The 20,352-nt window shown below is 37.8% G+C and overlaps 1 protein-coding gene across 1 annotated transcript in view; it reads right to left on the bottom strand.

The window, feature by feature from the left end:
* Nucleotides 1-7,915: 7,915 nt before the first annotated feature.
* Nucleotides 7,916-20,352, bottom strand: part of LBHD2 (LBH domain containing 2) — a 47,764-nt gene continuing 35,327 nt past the window's right edge. The window contains exons 2-5 of the mRNA XM_032208435.1: nt 18,805-18,910; nt 15,596-15,683; nt 8,848-9,043; nt 7,916-8,256 (exon numbers count right to left, since the gene is read on the bottom strand). Of these exons, the coding sequence (XP_032064326.1) occupies nt 8,189-8,256; nt 8,848-9,043; nt 15,596-15,682 (351 nt within the window). The 5' untranslated portion in view covers nt 15,683; nt 18,805-18,910 and the 3' untranslated portion in view covers nt 7,916-8,188. The remainder of the gene's footprint in view (nt 8,257-8,847; nt 9,044-15,595; nt 15,684-18,804; nt 18,911-20,352) is intronic.

The following is a 20,352-nucleotide window of genomic DNA, read 5'->3' as shown; positions in this document are numbered from 1 at the left end:
CATTTGATGATCAGCTGGCCTTTGTGCATGCAGCAGTGCTTGAAAATGGAAGAGCTGGTCTTTTGTTTTCCCACATGAGCATGCATGCTGACCAGCTGATCGGCGTGTGCAAATGTGTGGTAAAAAATGGAAGACTTACTGGTCAGCGCACATGCACACGCTGGGAACCAGAAGTTCATTTTACCGTGCGTGCATGCCCCCTGGGCAGCTCCTCTTCCTGGTCGCAGCCCAGACGAGTGTGCACTTGGTGCTGAAAAGGTTCATCATCACTGGTATACAGCAATCTTGTTTTTATTTTATTTTCTTCCTTTAATTCCGCTTTAGATAAGTTTAAATGAGAATAGCAAGCACAATCAACTGGAACTCCACTATGTTTACAAGTTGGCTAGAAAATAATGCTTGGATTTACAAAAAGTACAGTATTTCCTTAACTTGAGTTCACTCTTTTCCCTTCCATGTCAGCAGTTGATATTAAAAGTTTAACATATTCATGAATAACATCCCAATGTACTGCATATGTCAAACAATACAGAAATAGCTGGTTGATATTTTACATGATTCATAAATTAAATTATCAGTTCATTCATTCAAGGAAAAAAATCGAGGCTGTTGCAATTCATTTTTTTTTTTTAAAAAAGAGAAGGTTAAATGTGGCTTCCTTTCATAGGCTGTCAAAATTAATAGATTTCATGATACATTGGTACAAACTCAGAAATTACTGGGCTAATTCTGAAAGCTTTAAAAATAGATACATATCCTTTATAATGGAAAGGGACAGAATCTTGCAATATATCTGAGATAATTCAAAAGATTAAGCTTTTGCCTTTCGATTTTTTTTTTAAATAGCCATTTGTACCTTTTAACTTTCAAATGTAGGTCTAGAGCAAAAGTTCTTAAAAGCTTCAGGGACCAGCGCTAAGCAAATTGAGAAGATGGCTGAAATCTTTTTTGAGGCCAGACATTTCCTTCCAGGTTCATTGTACTTTAAGGCCATCTGCATGGGGAGGATGACAAAAGGGTTAAAATAGTGCCTGTTTTCATGTCTGTTTCCTTTTTTCATGTATGTTGAGAGTGATATTTGAAAAAGGGGCAGGCTTTGTGCCATCACAATGGCCTTTTTTGACACCCCTATGATCCCCCTGCTGCATTTTAAAATCAATGTGTGGGCCTTTTTCACAGTGTGGGCCTTTTAACATAACCCTGAAAGATAAAGGAGTCCCTGTCAATTTTACTCCGCTATCTGTAGCTGACTTTAGGGGCCGGTCCTCATCTGTTTCTTTAAGCCATTGACCCAGGGCTGTCTGAAAATGTTTCAGCAGTCATGTAGTTAGCATGACACCACGCCATGGCACAAAGGGTGTAGCGAAACATGGAATGCTATTATCTTCCCACCAAAGTGGTACCTATTTATCTACTTGCATTTAAAATGTTTTCCAACTGCTAGGTTGGCAGAAGCTGAGGCAAGTGACGGGAGCTCACTCTGTTACAAACCACCAGGGCACATTTCTTCTCCAACATCTTTTAAGCCACTGAGCCACACTTATTTTGTTGTAACCCTAATCCTTTTGTTTATTGTTTTCCCCTTGGGTTTTTTTGTGGGACTGACAATGGTTTAAATATTTTTGGATTGTCAGTATTATTTTAATCACTGGCATTTTTTATTTCTTAAATTAATTTTACAGTAGCTTTTGCAATCGCTTGAACCATTGTGAGAAGATTTATATCCTAACATAAGAATAAAGATCCTGAGCCTAGTTGCTGCTGAATCACAGTTCCCAGAATTCCTCATCAGTGGCCGTACAATGCTCCTCCCACTCCTCCAACTCTGAAATAAATTCTGTCAACTGCATTGTTTTGCATTCCTTTTTCACTTCACTTTATGACCACCTGTGGTCATAAAGCATATTAGGATGTTTTAGAATGTGCCATCTTTTAAAACTTCCTTCCTTCCTGAGATTCCCCCAAACTGCCTTCTTGTGCCTAGATAGTGTCATTTTTTTATGGCTACACTGCAGCATGCATTACCTGAACCCTGGAAACAGAAAGTTAAGTGACACTCATTCTGTATTAATCATATTATTTATGTGTGCCTTCTGTATCTGTGATGGAGTCCAGATCAGATTTTTGTTTCAAATTGCTCTGCCTCATTCAGGAAGAATAATGTGGGAAGGGCAAACAATATAATTTTCCGCTTGCAATCTTCCTCTCGTTTTCTAAAACTTCTGCTGTGTTCTTTCATTTAAAAACCCTATAGGAATAAAATAAAGCATGTGGAATTTAACATTTTATCTAGTCTGCTATTTTATCTAGTCTAACCAAAGTTGCTTTGGATAGTGGAATGGATAGTATATAAATTTTAAACAAACAAACAAACAAACAAATACATTTTGTATGAAACAAGAGCCATTCCATGTTGAATAGGAAAGTAATGGCCTTCTCTTATCTCCTCATGATCTAATCTGAAAGGACATTTGTTTTTCACTATTACAGCTAGGATCAAAGCCTGATTATTTTATAAAAAAATAATCTATGTTGCCTGTAAATATTTTCCTCATCAATCAAAAATGTTTTAGGAGAGGATCTGGTAGGCAGAGTTGAATGAAAATAGCATATGCCTGATATTTAAGCTATCTACTTTCTATCATTGACCTTTACTACAGAAATGCTATGGGTTTCTTATATTTTCACCAATGAAGTTTTTGAGGATAGAGGAGGCTTTGCTTGTCAAATTGGAAACACATTTTAAAATAAATATTTGATATACTAGCTTACCAAATTAGGTCCATGTAGGTTTTAATTGATTTAATTACATCTGCAAGACATAGCATTATAGGAGTTTATACACAGATGGCAATTTACAAAAAAATCAAAGTTTCAAAGGTGCAGAATCCAACAATATATATATTCCACAAAACCTTTATCCATATCTTATTTTTAATAGTCTACAAAAATATGACCAACTATTCTGAGCTTTTCCCCCCTTCCTACAAAGCATTTCATCCCAAACAAAGGAAATACGGAAACAATCAATTAAGTTTAGTAGGCAGGACAATACTGTTGTACACAGATGAAATAATGTCATATATGTGGCTATGCACCATTGAATACACTTGTATTCCTGAAACAGTTTTCTCACTTTTCTTTCTCAATAATTTATTAAATTTACCTGTCTTAAAATTAAATGCTAATTAACAAAATGTAATTAAAACAGTTACATTTAGCATACGATCAGAAAAGTGAAGCTGGAGCAAACCAACACTCTGTCTTGATCAGCAGCATGTTCCTACAGTAACCATGGAGGTGCTTATGATTAGTCCACAACCAAGACATGAACACAATATTATCTTCTCATTTATGCTCTTAAGTAACTGGCACTGAAAAATGCTCTGCTTCAGATTCTGATGATTATATAGCCATCATGATTAGTCGACATTCATTGCCCTATTCTCCACAAATTTGTCTTAATTCCTTTTTAAAAAAAATATCTCCAACTTGAACATCGTTTCCAGATCTATGAGTCATGTAGTCTGTAGCTTAACTACGCACTGTACATAGAAATGCCTCCTTCTGCTAAATGTCTCGCCATTCAGTTTCATTGTATCAGCCTATATCCTAGCATTCTGTATAAATTGTGTCACCTTGAAGACATTTAGAGCTGCACAATGCAATCTGAGCTTATACACAATAGCATGAACGTGGGTTGGCTGGTGGCTTTGGAGATAAAAGGAGGCAGATGAAAAATGCTGGAGGATTGTCATCCAGCTCTTCATTTTAAGTAAAAAAAAAGGTATCCTGAAATATATATTCAGCTCTTTATCAAGACTACATTAAATCCTGTTGAGAACCACCAGAATTAAGGTATACTCCTACATATGTTCACTTTTGAATCAAGCTTTGCTGGATTTTCTTGGAAATACAATGCTCACCAGCTAATTTGAGCTGGCTAAGGATCACATAGGAGCAGGTGGCACAGTGGTTAGAATGCAGTATTACAGGCTAATTCTGCAGACTGCCAGCAGTTTGATCTTGTCAGGCTCAAGGTTGACTCAGCCTTCCATCCTTCTGAAGTTGGTAAAATGAGTACCCAGATTGTTGGGGGGGAATATGCTGACACTGTAAACCGCTTAGAGAGGGCTGTAAAGCACTAAGTTAGTAATCATATTCTGCGCAATTTGCATTCAAAGCACCTAGCTGACTCTAAGAGAGAATTGCTAGATACCTGAATGGGGTTTATGACTTCTAAGTTTGGTTTTCTTTTTCACCAGAGCTAAAGTGGGCTAAATTTAAGTCGGTCAACAAAAAGATCATTTGGTGACAAGATTATGACTTCAAATTAAAATAATAAGTAAAATCTATCATAGCAGGACACATTCTATCCATTTTAATTATTTTATTTTATTTTTGTGCCTTCCAGTCAATGTTGCTCTTGGCAACTTCCTGGATAAGTCCCTGCAGTTTTCTTGGCAAGGTTTTTTGGGAAGTGGTAAGGCTGAGAGAAAGGGTCTGGCCTAAGGTCACTCAGATGCCTTTGTGCCTAAGATGGAACTCTTGGTGTCTACTTTAACATGCTAACCATTAAACCACGTTGACTCCCTTATCGTATATTGGTGATATAACCTCCCCAACATAGCAACCTTACATGATGGAACCAGTACAGCCACTATTATCCAAAATAATGAATTATATTTTATACATAAACTGCATTATATTCACTTTGTCTAAGAAAAAGTTCTATACTTGGACCTTATTGGCACTGTTGCACAACAGTTTTTAAATAATATTTGGTTACTAAGAATATATATACACATTAAACCCTGTTGAGATTTTTTTTACCACTGGTTCTATGGGCGTAGCTTGGTGGGCATGGTAGAGCAAGGATGCTGCAAAATCTCCATTCCCACCCCACTCTGGGGCCAGCCAGAAGTGGATTTGCCGGTTCTCCAAACTACTCAAAATATCCGTTACCGGTTCTCCCATTTTGGGACCAAACCCAACCAATTTCATTCATAATGCAGAATTTGGAATTGTTAATCATTTTAGAAATGACACTGGTATATGATTTGAAGAGCAATCATAACAGTGGAAGTTTACAATCAAATTTAAATTCTCTTTTTCTTAAAAAAACAATAGATGTACATTTAGGACAGTTTTGTGGAATGAGGGAGAATATGTATCTGTTTTCATTTTTATTTTTCAAGCACTGTAAGTGGGGACAAATAGAAGAAGTAGGTTGAGTGAATAAGTGGAGAAGAGTAACTGAAGATAAAGCTTCAGTTTTACTCCATAAACATAGAGCTCCTCTTATAAAATTTCACAAGTTTTAACTTAGCAGAAGGCTACTTTATCCCTCTAAAGAACAGACTACTATAAAATCTTTCCTGTTACACTGGAGAGAGTTGTAGAGATGATCTTGGAGAAGGAACACTTCAATTAGTTAACATGAATAAAGCCCAGAAAAGGAAGACACTTTCAAGATTTGGCTACCATAGTCTATGCCAGTCAAGTAGTGTACTAGTATTTCTTGTGGTATCTGTTTCCTGACCTGACCTATCAATCCTGAAGGCCCAAAGTTGTTTTTCCCTTCCTTTCTTATACTAAAGAGAGTTAAGGCAGAATTAGTTTAAGTTTCTTTCTAATATTTTATTCCTTTCAGGGATTAAATTCATGTTTTGCTAAATGCCACATTCCTTCTCTGAGGTCATCTCTGTAATTTCCTACACACACATATTTCTAGACCAATCTTTAATTTTGTATAAAAAGCTCCTTCTTTTACTAATGTGATTCACACCCACACAAATACACCATACAAGCATACATGCTCTACTCCTTCAATCACTACCTAGTATTTATGAGTGAAGCTCTTTGGAATCATATAGTACTGATTGCAGCAACATAGAGGAGAGGGGAGGATTTCGGTGAGGGGAATCATCAACAAAGATTCCATATCTACAGAAAAAAAATGTATAGCATCTGCTTTGCATGTCTTCCATCATGTTGATATTCCAGAAGTTGTGTCACCACGGTGTGGGGTCTCAGTAAACTAGTGACATTCTAAGATTGTTCCCCTATGGTGGTTTATATTTGGACTCTCTCTGTACTTTTTGGCTTGTGTATTTTAATTTTTAATCATATTTTAATTTAATAATGGTTGTTAGTTTTATTATTATACTTTTATATCATTGTTTTATTTGACTGTTGTGTGTCAGAGTCACTTCTGAGATAGGCAGTCATATACATTTGGCCAATAAATAATTAAAATAAATAAAAATGTCACAATCTTGCAATGAAAGCCTGCTTCTTTTTTGTGTGTCTCACAGGTGACACTTCAATTCCATGTTTCTGGATCCCATTTTGATTCCCTTCCTATAGGTATCCATGTAATTTTTGTATGGAGAACTTTTTTCTCTACCTCAGGATTTTTAGCTTTTTTCTAATGTTAAGCATGGCATATGAATAGCTGCTAGTTCCAATAAATAACAAATCTTGTTTGAAAGTAAAGTACAAATAGAATTTGGGAAATTATTAGAACTTTTTATGCCCACACAGATTTCAATCTGTTAATCTAAGATTGGTAGGCACTTTTAAAATAAAGCATGGACCCCCATATTAAGAAAACATTTTTTTTTAAAAAATGAATACTTTTACAAATTTCCTTAGCTGGTGTACAAACACATTAAGGCAGATGCTCATGATTATTATTATTTATATACGTCACAAGTGAAAATTTATTATTCCCACCCATCCCAACATTGTTTTAATAGGTTGATCTTTGATTACTACCATATACACATAAAAATGTTCTTCAGTTTCTCATCTCCCTGGAGAGCTTTATTTCAATGTAATTAGTTAACAAAAAGAAAACTTTCTTTGTGCTAAAATAGTGAAAACTTGCCTTAAGACATCAAAATGCAAGAATCAAGTCAAGTTGAGCTAATCTTGAAATTAACACCATACAAATATCACTTCGCTTTATCATATCACTTTGTCATGACTTCTACCAATTCTGGAGACTGTATTTTGGTGATCCCATCGAAGTTAAAGCATTGAAAAATGCTCTTGGGAATAACTGCTATATAAGTTTTATCCTAGCCACTGCTACTGTGGGGTTCCACTTAAGACTCTCCCTGTGCAAAAGCCTACAATAGATTAAATAATCCAAATAAAGCAGATGGTCTGAATGGCATCATTAATTACATAGAAAATGCATCTTATGTCTGTCCTGGGCATTTCTGTCTAGTCTTTGATCCCAAATGATAGATAAAAATTTCAGCAGAGTCTATATACAAATGCATTGGAAATTGCCTAAAATAGCGATGAAATAAGCAGTGTTCTCTTTTTCCCTTCCAAAACAGGCTCAGTTAAACCAGGTTAGCATTTGGGTCACAAATTGTTTGTGCAAACAATAGAAAAGCTGCTGAAGTTACACAAAACTAACTCGGTTCACAAACAATAATGAACAGCTATTTCCATTCAAAATGTACACAAAATGTAAAGCCTTAAATGTTAACTCATTTTCTTTCAAATGCAGTGTTAATAAAAGGCTGGTTCACTTGAATTTGCACAGAAAAAGAGATAAGGGATAAGTAAAGATCTCTGCTGTGCATCACAAAAAGGCAGTCCTAAATTCTCCATTTAATCCAGATTTAAAAGTGAAACTTGCATTTCTATACAAAAAAGGTACAAAGTTAGAAGGTGACATTATATTACATCTATTATCCATAATATCACAGTGCTAGTTTTAAATGGCTAAAACAAAAGAGGTTTAATTGATTTAATATATTCTATGGCAAACAAACCCTGTGTCTTGGTATCAATATCAGATAGCTCTGTTATCTTTAAGAGACAATTTCACTTATAAGTGCTCATTGCAACTGATTTCATTTTTTTTTGGTGTTTGATATGAATAGTTTTGCTTCTATTTTTCCTTTTATGGCATTAATAAAAGGAACCAGGAAGAACTACCTAATGTGCTCCGCTTTTCCTCAAAGGAAATTGAAATGATATGAATCCCAGCCTGAAAAGAAGCAGTTCTAAAGCCCCTAAATTTCTTGCCATGTACTAACCTAATAATAGAACTAAAATTAAAACCTTCTATGGTTTTAAAATAGAGCATGTTGACAAGCCTTCGGAATGTGCCAGCTTTCCAATTAGGGTCCCACCACAGCTTCAGTTTGTTGAATGAAGTTCCTTAGTCATCCTCAGTTCTGCTTCCACTGGATTTTGTACTATCTCCTATGTCTTGGTGTGGTGAAGCACCTGGAGAGAAACAATGGTTCCTGTGTTAGAGAAATTATGATTAACCTAGCTACAGTTTGTTAATGACGCATAATATATGAAGTTACTTTATCTCAAAAATTATAATAAGTGATACAATATGTTTGAATAATGGAAATGGAAGCTGAAATTTCTGATGGGTTAAGCTGGAGGAGGAAAGGGTGCACGATCTTAGAAGAGACCAGGATTGTCCCTATCATGGTCCTCTGGTCAAATGCTTGGCTTAAATTTATGTAATCCCTTGCCATTTAACATTAACTGACTGATCTAATGGGATTTGAAGACCACAACTGCCTATGCTTGATATATTAGAATAGGGGTGTCAAACTTGTGGTGTCATGTGACTTTCCCCCCTTCGCTAAACTGGGTGGTGGGCGTGGGCATGATGCATCTAGCCCCAAGGCCACAGGTTTGACACCCCTGTATTAGAACACCCCAACAGAGGAATTAAAATACACCAGTTTAACATTTTTTTAAAAAAAATATGGGTGGAACACATGGTGTGCTAGTACAGGCAATGTCACACTCTTTTTAACACATTTCCCCAGTAAAAGTTAATTAAAATGTTCATACTTTCAAGATCCATCTGGTGTTGCTGAGCATAGGATCTCTGAGCAGTGAGAGCCTTCTTGTCTTCCATCGATTTCAGATCCTCTGGAGGCCAACGAAGCTCTCCACTTTCAACATCCCCCATCTCAGATGGCTCTACCACAATGGATGGTAATCTCTTTGACAGTTTTGGATACTTTTCATGGGCATCCGGGAATGCCTATGAAGTACAATGAAGAATTTAATTGGTTTCATCACGATGGTCAGGTTGTAATGACATGTATAAAAAAAATAACTATAAGGACACATGGATGTTCTCTGTTTCAATGTTTTAAAATGCCATTAAAGATTATATTGGTTCAGCAATAATTAGTACAATCTTGCAACACAAACTTTCATAAATCAGGAAAGCTAAGCTAAAGTTCTAGAGGAAATGGATGTATCCATATTACAAACTAGTAATTTTATTTTTGGTGGCATCCTGTTGACTATCAATTCTCCACTGGTAATAATAGCTATGGTAATAGCTGCTATACCCTTCATAATCTGCTTTGGGCTTCTTGCAAACTTGCATTTTCCATTGTATGCACCAGAAGACAGAAAAGAATGCTACCGGAAGAATTCTTACTATGCAATTTATCCCAATTTATCTTCAAATTTCACCTTAAACTGGTTATCTTAATTACTCTGAACATTAAAACCAATTAAAGATAAGCAATATTTTGAAGGTGAATTCATGTAAAAGGTTGTTTTCTGTCAAACCAAGGAACTCTCCTTCCCTTTAGCCCAGGGAAGAACATGTTGGAATATTTGAAACTGACAGAATGGGAAGGTCAACAGACAAATGGATTTCTTGGTATCATCACCCAAAAACAAGACGTTAGGCCTTCAATACCCATTGCCTCCTGCTGTGGCCTCTAAACTCAAATATTTGCCAATCTGATACAATTCCATTGGGCAATAGAAATAAGAAATAGTGTAGCATTTCTCCTGGCAAACAAAAAAATCTTTACCTCCCACCTTTTGCACTTTATTGACATTTCTATAAACAATGGATAATGGTAATTTACTGTGACATATTGCTATTTACGTTCTATCATTTTGATGGTTAATATTTGTGTAATACAAATATCCAATATTTGATCATCTGGCACGAGTGTAGCCGACAGCCTCAACTCAAACCAATGACAATTGTTATGAAACCATGAAAGCTGCAAATAGTGCAAATGGTAAAGAGCATGGTTACTTTAGAACAGGATGGTTTTTTTTTAGTACAAGCTTCATCAGATCAACTTTCATATAAATGATTTGGTTTCCTTACAAGGAGGATTTCAAAGGCTAGAGAAAGAAACAGAACCAACTGCCAGTCAGAACAGATTCCATCAATTCTTGCAATAGAAGGCCACAGTTCCTAGGGATGCATGGATTTTCAATTAATTTCAAAAACCCCAAGGAAGTGATTAGCTAACATCCCTAATAAGGGCAAGTTGTCCATTCCTTAGCATCGATGGGGTTTTTTTAAAAAAAAATTAAATAAAATTATTTTACTTAAAAATAAATGTTAACCATATAGTCTGTGCTGAGGCATTGTCAGAGCTGCCACTTTGATCCTGCTTTCGCCTTGTTCAGTGACAGCCTGCCATAAACTCCAGAGGGCTGTGGGGAGGGAAACCCTTATGAGGGGGAAAGGGAGAGACTCTATAAACTGCTTTGTGCCAGCCAGAGACAACACCTCAAGGCAGGGGTGGGTTGCTGCCGGCATTATTGCTGGTTCCGTGTGCAAAAATATTTGAGCGTGTGCTCTCACTATGCGCACGCCAATTGCACACTCCACACACATGCACATTTGAACCTAAAAAGGTCTGCGCATGTGCAAAATGTTAAAAAAGGAAAAATATTACATTTCTGCCATGAAAATTGTTCTGCACATTGGCAGAACTGAAAATCAAGATGGCACCGCCATATGAGAACCAATTTGGGGGCATGGCAGGCCTAGGTTGCTGCTGGTTCCAGCGACCCAAGCCGCCAAGTTACTACCTGTTCAGTCAAACCGGTCCGAACCAATAGGAACCCACCTCTGCTTCAAGGACGCCTGGCCAGAAAGAACAATGCAGATACATTCAAGGATGACTGTTCTAAAAACATCTGGTTTGATAAGACACATGGGGACCAATGGGAGGAAGATGTGGGAAACAAGGGGTTTTCACTAGGGAATTGGCATGGGAACCTCAGGTCTGGATTTGCTTTACTGTACTTCACCTGACTTTAGTAAAACTATACCTTACTCTCAAAAATGGAGTCATGGATCATTCTTGCCTAAGGTTGAAGTTGAGGCAGGACTGACAGGCCTTTTGCTTTAACTCTGGGATGGTGAGTTTGTGGCCCTCCAGTTACCTTTCATGACTATCAGTAGTTCAAGCATCACAACTCAACCCTGCTCAGCTAATAGCAATAGCACTAACACTTAAAGTTATATACAGCTTCATAGTGCTTTACAGTCCTCTCTAAGTGATTTTACAGAGTCAGCATATTGCCCCCAACAAGCTGGGTCCTCATTTTACCAACTTCAGAAAGATGGCAAGCCGAGTCAATGTTGAGCTGGTGAGAATCGAACTGCTGGCAGTTAGCAGAATTAGCCTGCAATACAGTGGTGGGTTCTGGATCCTGGTGCAACCAGTATGGTGCAACTGGGCCCAGCGTCCACCACATGAATGCATGCAGTGCACACGTGCAGTGCGAGTGCACAGTATGCGCATGTGTCCTTACCACCTGCAACACTCCAGCTGCTTGGCGGAGCATGCAGGCGGCATACGCTCCATGTACGTGCATGGAAGTGCCGAAGAGCTCAAACAGCGGGTGGGTGGGCCCTCCGGAACACCATAACGGAACGGTACCCGGTGCTCCCGGGAAGCACCAGTATGCCCGTACTGGGGCTACTGCCTGCAACCCACCACTGCTGCAATACTGCATTCTAACCACTGCACCACCATGGCTGCTAATACTGGGAAGTAGCAGAAATTATAATACATAGATAGGAAAGAGGTATATATGAGCCCTTGAAGTAACTACAAATGGAAGGGCAAGTGACCAAACAGTCATTTGGTCTCTAGGCATGGGGGTCTTAAAATTGTTCAACCACTGAACATGACTCTCTACTTTTGTTTCTGTTTCTTGTTGTCAATTTGGAGAGTGCACATTAATCCACAGAGGGTAGATTAATGTGCACAGAGGGTGCCACATTTGCTGCATTTGAAAACTTATCAAGCACTTTTTAGATTCATGCCAATGTAAATATGTGGAGTCTGTCTAACCACCAGATTCAGAGCAGAGACTGAAATTCTCAATCACCCAGATATAAAATGACTACGTCTCCAGACTTCAGAAAACAGAATATACCACATGATAAAAAAGAATTATTCTTAATAGGAACGCACGTAAAATGTATATATTGAGGAATAATGAAAAGAAACAACATATTTTAAGGATGAAATACAGTACTTTTAAAAAGGTATGTGGAAGGAAAACCTTAGACAAAAATATGTGTATTAGGAAAAACATACAAGGAAATGGGTATGGGTTTTCATGATCTTTTTTTTGCCAAATTTACCAACTAATGTAGAAAATAATTTAGGATGGAGAAAATGAGAAATTGAGAGAACTATTCAGATTAGCCTGTTGTTATTTTTAAGGGTTGCATGATACCTCTATGTCCTCATATACTTAATGAGATAAGTTGTAAAGACAATATATCTGTCGATATATATATCCCATTGTTGGAAGTATTAGAAGATATTTCATAGATATTTAGATTTACAGGTAATTACTGATTTTTTTTTAAAGAAAGCCTTAAGGAAATGTCAGAAAACTGTAATGTCATTCGCAAAGCCTTCTGATTGTTTTCATCAAATGCATCTTCATTACTATCTCTTACTACTATAATATATTTAGCATGCAATGGAAGAATATAAGTTTTCTGTAAGCCTCCTGAGATCTCCTAGTACTGTGATGGCGAACCTATGGCACGCATGCTTCATGAAGCCATATTTGCTGGCATGGCAGCCCTCACGCCCAGCGTGTATGCACATGCTGGCCAGCTGGTTTTTGGCCTTCTGGACGACCAGGGGAGACTGTTTTCGCCCTCCCTGGGCTTTAGGAAAGCCTCCGGAGCCTAGAGAGGGTGAAAAACAGACCCAACGGGCCAACTGGAAATTCGTTCCCAAACTTCCAGTTGGGCAGTTGGGCTGTTTTTCACCCTGGGGGGGGGGGTTGCACACACATGAGCAGGAAGGGAAGTGGTTGTGCACACATGCACAGGTGGGTGGACACACAAGTGTGCATGATAGCGGGTGCACACACAATTGTTGCACATCTTTAGACAAAAGTTGGCCATCACTGTCCTAGTAGGTGTCCATGGAATTACCAGTAAATGGTCTGACATTTCCTTTAACAAAATGAATATAGAAAAAAAGAATTCATGTAACTTGTACGGAGACGTGGAATTGTTATCAATGCTATGATATACATTAATTAATATGATATTTCTTATCAGTAGTAGTTGCCCAAGGCAGATCTCCCTATTTTCCATTAAAAATGGCCAAATTGATCCCTTGGCATATCCTTCTTTCAACTTATTGACTTTTATCCAGTCCTCATATAATTTTATCTTCATTATCTTATACATTGCATGAGACTGATGATTAGATAATACATCAGACATACACTAGGACTTGCAAAGAAAATTCACAAAACACAGCAAAATTCTCAAATTATGGGTACTTCTAGATTGTACTTTTCTTATACAATCAACTCATCGCGTTTGTGTAGTTATGCAGAGAGAAATCCAGATGTCTCTTTCATTTGTCAATTTTCAGTATCTTCCCGCACTTTTTCCATTAAATCATAAACATTGTGCAAAAAATGAAAAGGTAAATTTGTTACATAAGCTATCCAATTTCAAATGTCCTGAGTGGGTATTTTAAAACTGTAGCCTGAAGTAGGCTTATGCACTTATGCAACAACTGAATCTGCCCAAGGCCATCCCTAAAGACACATATTTATAACGAAAAGCCATTTCTCCAAAAATACACTGTGTAAAAGCTTTACTCTAAAATACAGTAATTGTGGCAAAGGGCTACATTATTATAAATAATTGTAAATATGAAATCTCAAATTGACACACAATTGAGACAATGCATCCTAGTGTGTATTTTAATTACATTTACTCTTTTGTATGGTATTCTAATTGTTTTTCACAATGCTATTGTCTGGTTTCAGTGTATTGTAAGCTACTCTGAAAATTTGGTTTTGAAGGGTGATGTATAAACAAATTAGGAAAATACAGTGCAAAAGTGGATTGCCTTATTTTCATTAGACTGAACAAAAACAGGATGTCACCTCAGCAGCCTCTGAACTAAGTTGGAAAAATAACACTATGTTATGTTCATTATAGACTACCATTTCTGTCATTATTACCTTACATAAGGCTGCACAATGTGAAAACTTGTTTTAAATGTGGTACATGATGTAGTAGGTCTAATGTCTTCACTCAAAACTATATTCTACTGGAAAAAAAAAACTGTCTTAGAACCTTAGAATGGACCATGAATGTATGGGAACTTTTTCTAAGCTTCCAAATTACATATAAGAGAATGACATTTAGTCAAAAGGAGTTCAGTATGTACATACTGAGTACTACGTTTAGTGTAGATAAAGAAGTATTTACCGTAATTGCCAAAAGTTTAAATCTTCTGCCAGTTTAAGGTTGGGAATATATCTCCTAAATAAGAAAATTAGAATACCCTGATCCTGCCCACATTTATGACACAGTCCAGTGGTGGGTTTCAAAAATTGTTGGAACCTACTCTGTGGGTGTGGCCTCCTTTGTGGGAGTGGCTTGCCACCCATGTGACCAGATGGGAGTGGCTTGCCGCCCATGTGACCGGATATGAAATTATGAATTAGTACTTAGATCGGTCCAAGGAGCTATTCAGAAACTCTGGCATTGAAGCATGCAAGTCTTAAAGCTGTCAAGTTACAAGATCCTTGCTAGTGGTGGGTTTCAAATATTTTTGGAACCTCTTCTGTAGGTGTGGCCTGCTTTCCGGGTCCACTGGTGGAACCTCTTCTAACCGGTTCGGTAGATTTGACGAACCGGTTCTACCGAATAGGTGCAAACTGGTAGGAACCCACCTCTGACACAGTCCCACCTGCCTTATATCAGCACCCTATCATCTAAGCCTACCAAAAAAATGATGAAGTAGAGTTTACTGTAAGGTTACCCATCCCTTATTTAGAGAGATAAGTTATCAAAAAGGCAATCTTGTATGATTAGTATGCATCACCATTTTCCAGTGATTCTCCAAAGTCAATGTAGCTATTCATGGGTTCTACATTCCAGATGTTGTCTGTCTAGCACCTTGATCTTGAATCTACTTTTTAAAATCTGTCACTTGACTCACTGATGTAAAACCTAATGGGTTTTGGTAAGCAACTTTGAAAGTACTGTGTTATCTGAAGCACTGTCGCCTTCTATTATATTCAAAAGGAATTTAGCTCCAAGCTTCACCAAAATGATAGTTATAACAAAACCTAGCTCATAATCCTTCTTGCACTTCAGATTAAAATACACAGTGGATTTCAATTTTTATTTCTATGATCTTGTGGTGGTGGCTCACTCTAGCTTATTCTAAGAGGCTAAATTGTTCTGACAGACTTTGAAGATGTGACCTTCTCTGACTGTAGCTTTGTATTCAATTTGCATACATACACTTACCTGAGTGGAAGTGCCTCCTTCTTCCTCAGGTTGGCTCAAGGTAAATTCCTCCATCACAGGTTCACGTGTATTCATTATCTCTGTCATGCTGCAAAAATCAGAGTAGGCTATTTAAAATGTGAAAGGCTTAAGGTAGGTCAAATGTCTCATAACGTATTTTAATTTTGTTATCCACAAGCCAGAGAAAGCACACTATGGCTTATGTATTAATAAACCAAGCTTCTTTGCTTGAACGTCTATTAATAGCATAATTCATATTAGTTGGATTCTTTTAATTGTGTTCACGAATTTGTAGGAAAAAACAGAACTATTTGCACCACAACTTTCAAGTTAAATCTTTCCATATCAATAACGATTCTTCTCTCTTCCTTACTTCAAAAGGAAAAAACCAGAACTATTTTCATTGCAACTTTCAAGTTAAATCTTTCCATACGAATAGCGATTCTTCTCTCTTCCTTACTTCAAATCAAGTCAGAAAAAGTAGTGAGACATTAAACCAAAGGCAACTCAGAAAAATTGGATGGTGATTCCCTATGATTCAATATATATTTTGTTCTTTTTCTGAGGTTGCAGAAATGAGGTTTACACACTTGATACAGAAGTGAAATATTAGAATGAATGAATGGCTGTTCTAGCTTATTGAACAGAAGGATTAGAGGGGACATGATAACTGTCTTTTAGTATTTGAGGATCTCTTCACAGAGAAGAAGGAATTGACTTATTCTACAAAGCACCAGAGGGCAGGACAAGAAGTAAAGAGTGGAAGCTTCTTAAAGAGAGATCCAACTTAGAAGGAAGGATAATTTTTTTGTCAGTGAGAACCATTATCTGATGAAATAGCTTGCCCCCCCCCCCGAGTTGTGGGTGCTTCATCAATGGAGGTTTTCAAATATAGACTGGACAACCAGTTGGCTGGAATAGTACAAGGTCTCCTGCCTTGAGCAGAGAGTTGGGCTAGACGATTTTTGAGATCCCTTCCATCCCTATAAGTCTATGTTCTATATTCTGTGTTCCACTGCTTTAAATGTTCGTTTAAAACTTCCAAGGGCAAACTTCAAACCAGAACAAATCAAAATTACAGCCCACAATGAGCTGCTGCCTGCTTCAATCATTTGCACTGAGACTAGTCCCTGATGAAAATAACTACTATAATTAGAAAGTTAACATGCTTTGCCTGAGAAAATATATAAAATGACATAGCATATGTTGAAATGCCTCACCTTTGTGGCATGATGAAATTAGATCATTAACTTGCTCCCCATAAATTGCTTGTAAAGGGAATGGATTTTGTGGTACCAGGTGACAGGGGAAAATGGACATTTGCATGAACTAAAAACCAGAAAGTATGTGGCAAGCATCAATTGAAATGGATGAAATGTCCACTCTGCTTCCACACTGCAGTGCTTTCTCAAGGAAAGAGTAGAGAGCAAGCGCAGATGACATTTGCAGAAGCAGTGAAGCTTAAGTATCTAAGCATCTTTTGGAAAAAAAAATAGTGCAGAAATAAAATAACTATAAAAATGCACAGATGCTCTTCCATGCAGCTGAACAATATTAAATGCTTTAAGAGAATGTTGCCAGGGTTTTTTTTTTACAGTTAACAGCCAGTCACCAGGATAGAATGAGAATTGAAACTACTCTGATCTCTTTGTTCAATATCAATTCCATTAGAATTTGAGGGCTCTGTGTTGTGAAGCAACAAGAGGAAATAGGAAACCCAGTACGTTATAAGATGGCATGCATCTTATGCAACCATGTTTTAACAGTCCATAGAAATGTCTATCACAGTGATGGCGAACCTTTTTGGCACCGAGGGCCCAAATCATGCATGCATGCTGCAGTGCTAGAAACCTGAAGACTAGCTGCCGGGTGCACATGCGTGCATCGGCCAGCTAGTTTTTGGGTTTCCAGCATGTGCATGTACATCGGCCAGCTGGTCTTTGCATGCGCCAGAGCACTGGAAACCCAAAGAGAAGCTGACCAGTGCACACATGCCTGCTTTGGGGGGTTTTTGAGCCGTTTTTGGGGCCATAAATGACCCCAAAATGGTCTGAAAATGGTCCGGAAAATGGCCTGTTTTGGGGGCATTTTTTCTACTATTTTCAGGCTATTTTCCAGCGCTCCAGTGCCCATGAAGATCATGCACGTCAGAAACCAGAAGCAAAGCTGGCAACGGCGTGTGTCCCCACAGAGAGGGCTCTACGTGCCACTTCTGGGTCACCGCTGGCATCATGGGTCTATCATGATTTGCTGTTCTGGCCCATTTCCTGCTATTGTTGCTCTGGAACTATGTTCCTGCTTGGAAAAGGTTTCACAACCATAACAATGAAGCTGTGATGATGAGGGAAGACAATGTAGTCCTTATTTTCAGAGTGAACTTTCCTTTAATCATGGCAGACTATGACTGCCTCTCTTCCTTTTTTTAGAACCAGTGATTTGAAAAGTTAGAGCTGTTGCCAGCTTGTTGACGCAAGGCATAAATAGCTATTCCATAGCTTCTTAATTAGGAGATATATTAGGAGATTTAAGACAATATTTGCAGTCTTAAGGATAATAGAAACTAGATTGCTGTCAGCTTGGAGCCTTGCCTTTTACTTTCACAGAAACCACTGACTATCTATAGTTATTCACTGAAGGTTCAGCACAATTTGCCATGCAAACAGACATGCCAAATCATTGTTGCACAAATGACTATCGGATCCGGGGATCAAGTTCCCTCTTCAAAAACATGGAAGCAACGTATGATATAAACTGCCTTGATTGTACATTAAGTTTTCCATTCAAAAGCATCAGTCACCATATGTCCATCCACAGTGAAGTATCAGGACTTGCCCAAAGAGCCTAACCTACAGAAGTATCTTTCATTTAGTAATATGTACTGGCTTGTTCAACCCAGATGGCAGCAATATATTGAACTCACTTTAGGAATGGATCGAGATGCTTTCATTTTTTCCTTGCATACAGACAAAGACTAGCACAAGAGGTATGTCAATAGGCTCCTTTCTTTCCTACAAACTACATTTGTAATGCACTCAGCATGTAGTGCAGCCTACAGAGGGCAAAAACCTAGATCTAAATCTAAGGAACAAGCTTCTTTCATTCTCTTGACAAAAAGCAGGAATTGGCAGATGAGTACATCATTAGCAACTAAGCATCTGAGCTGGGGTAAATAAGGGGAAGAAAATGACATAAATCAAGATTACATTTACCTTCTAAGGACATGAATGGATTTGTCTCCTGAAAAATCTATGCGTGTTGCCAATGTTCGCTCTGGGAAGGAAGTGTTGTGCCAATTGCGTCAATCACGTAGAGCATCTGAAAAAGACAATATTGGAATGAATCAGAGGATGCAGTGGAAGTGATAAAGCTAGAAGTATTGGGCATAATGAACCTGAGATAAAAAGAGAACAGGAAGAAGTAGGCAGTTCCACACTGAAAATTCTACAAAATTCCAAAAGACAATTCAGGAGAATTTTGTATATATGGTAGATAAACCACTGCATTTGCTGGGAGTACAAAGATGCTTGGCTTTCCTTCTACAACCATGAAATCTGCCACTGTTTCTCCTCTGAGGAATCTTTTTTTTTAAAGTTTTTTATTTTATTTTAATTTCATACATATAACCACAAGTATACCATTTCATCTAAACAGAAATTATTTTGTATTATCCATTATTATATCATTCCTTGACCCAGAGCAGCTATCATTTGCTCTTCTGCTTTTCATACACCATATACCCTATTTCACCACCGTCCTATCTACTCTCCCGCTCTCCTCCTCCCCCTTACCTCCTTTCTTCCTTCTACCATCCTTCTCTTCTCTACCTCCCCTTCATCTCTCCTTCTCCTCTCCTATGTAGTTTTCACTGTTGTTATTTCAACTCAGGATCAATAACTATGTATAATATGAAGTTAAGTAGTTATATGAAGGATAATATGCAGTAAACCCAGAAGGTTTACTATATTTACCTGAAATAAATATTTATTGCTTTGTCAAATATTTTTTATTTAATATGTATCTGGGGTGAGGAAGGTGGTAGAGATTTTAATAGCACCAGGTTGCCTTCTGAGTGAGGTACATTTTTGGCAATATAGTGTATATTGGTAAATGCTACCAATATACAATGCTACTGATTTTCTCAAATAACCTATTGCTTGCTCCTAAATTATAACTATCCAAATTAAGTTTATTGAAAGCTCAGTGGCTAAGACACTTGGCAATCAGAAAGCTTGGCAGTTGAGCGATTCGAATCCCTAGTGCCGTGTGATGGAGTGAGCTCCCATTACTTGTTCCAGCTTCTGCCAACCTAGCAGTTCGAAAGCATGTAAAAATGCAAGTAGAAAAATAGGAACCACCTTTGATGGGAAGGTAACAGCATTCCATGCACCTTTAGTGTTTAGTCATGCCAGCCACATGACCACAGAGACGTCTTTGGACAATGTTGACTCTTCAGCTTTGAAACTGAGATGAGCACCACCCTTGAGTCAGGAACGACTGGCACATATGTGCGAGGGGAACCTTTACCTTTAAGAGAGGTTATGTAAAAACTATAAAAGATGGCATAGATATTTGCATATTTACTAATAGGAATCCCTGCGGATTTTACTCTGCTAGTCATTGCTGACTATAGGAGATGGTACTCATATCCATTTTTAGGCCATTGATCCAGTGCTGTCCAAAGACATTTTCATAGTAATGTGGCCAGCTTGACATCGTGGAGCACTTTTTCCTCCCAACCGAAGTGGTACATATTTATC

This window comes from Thamnophis elegans, chromosome 1 (genome assembly GCF_009769535.1).
Source record: "Thamnophis elegans isolate rThaEle1 chromosome 1, rThaEle1.pri, whole genome shotgun sequence".
NCBI classification, from domain to species: domain Eukaryota; kingdom Metazoa; phylum Chordata; class Lepidosauria; order Squamata; family Colubridae; genus Thamnophis; species Thamnophis elegans.
The sequence above is the reverse complement of the archived record's forward strand: the minus strand, read 5'-3'. Positions and strand labels throughout refer to the sequence as shown.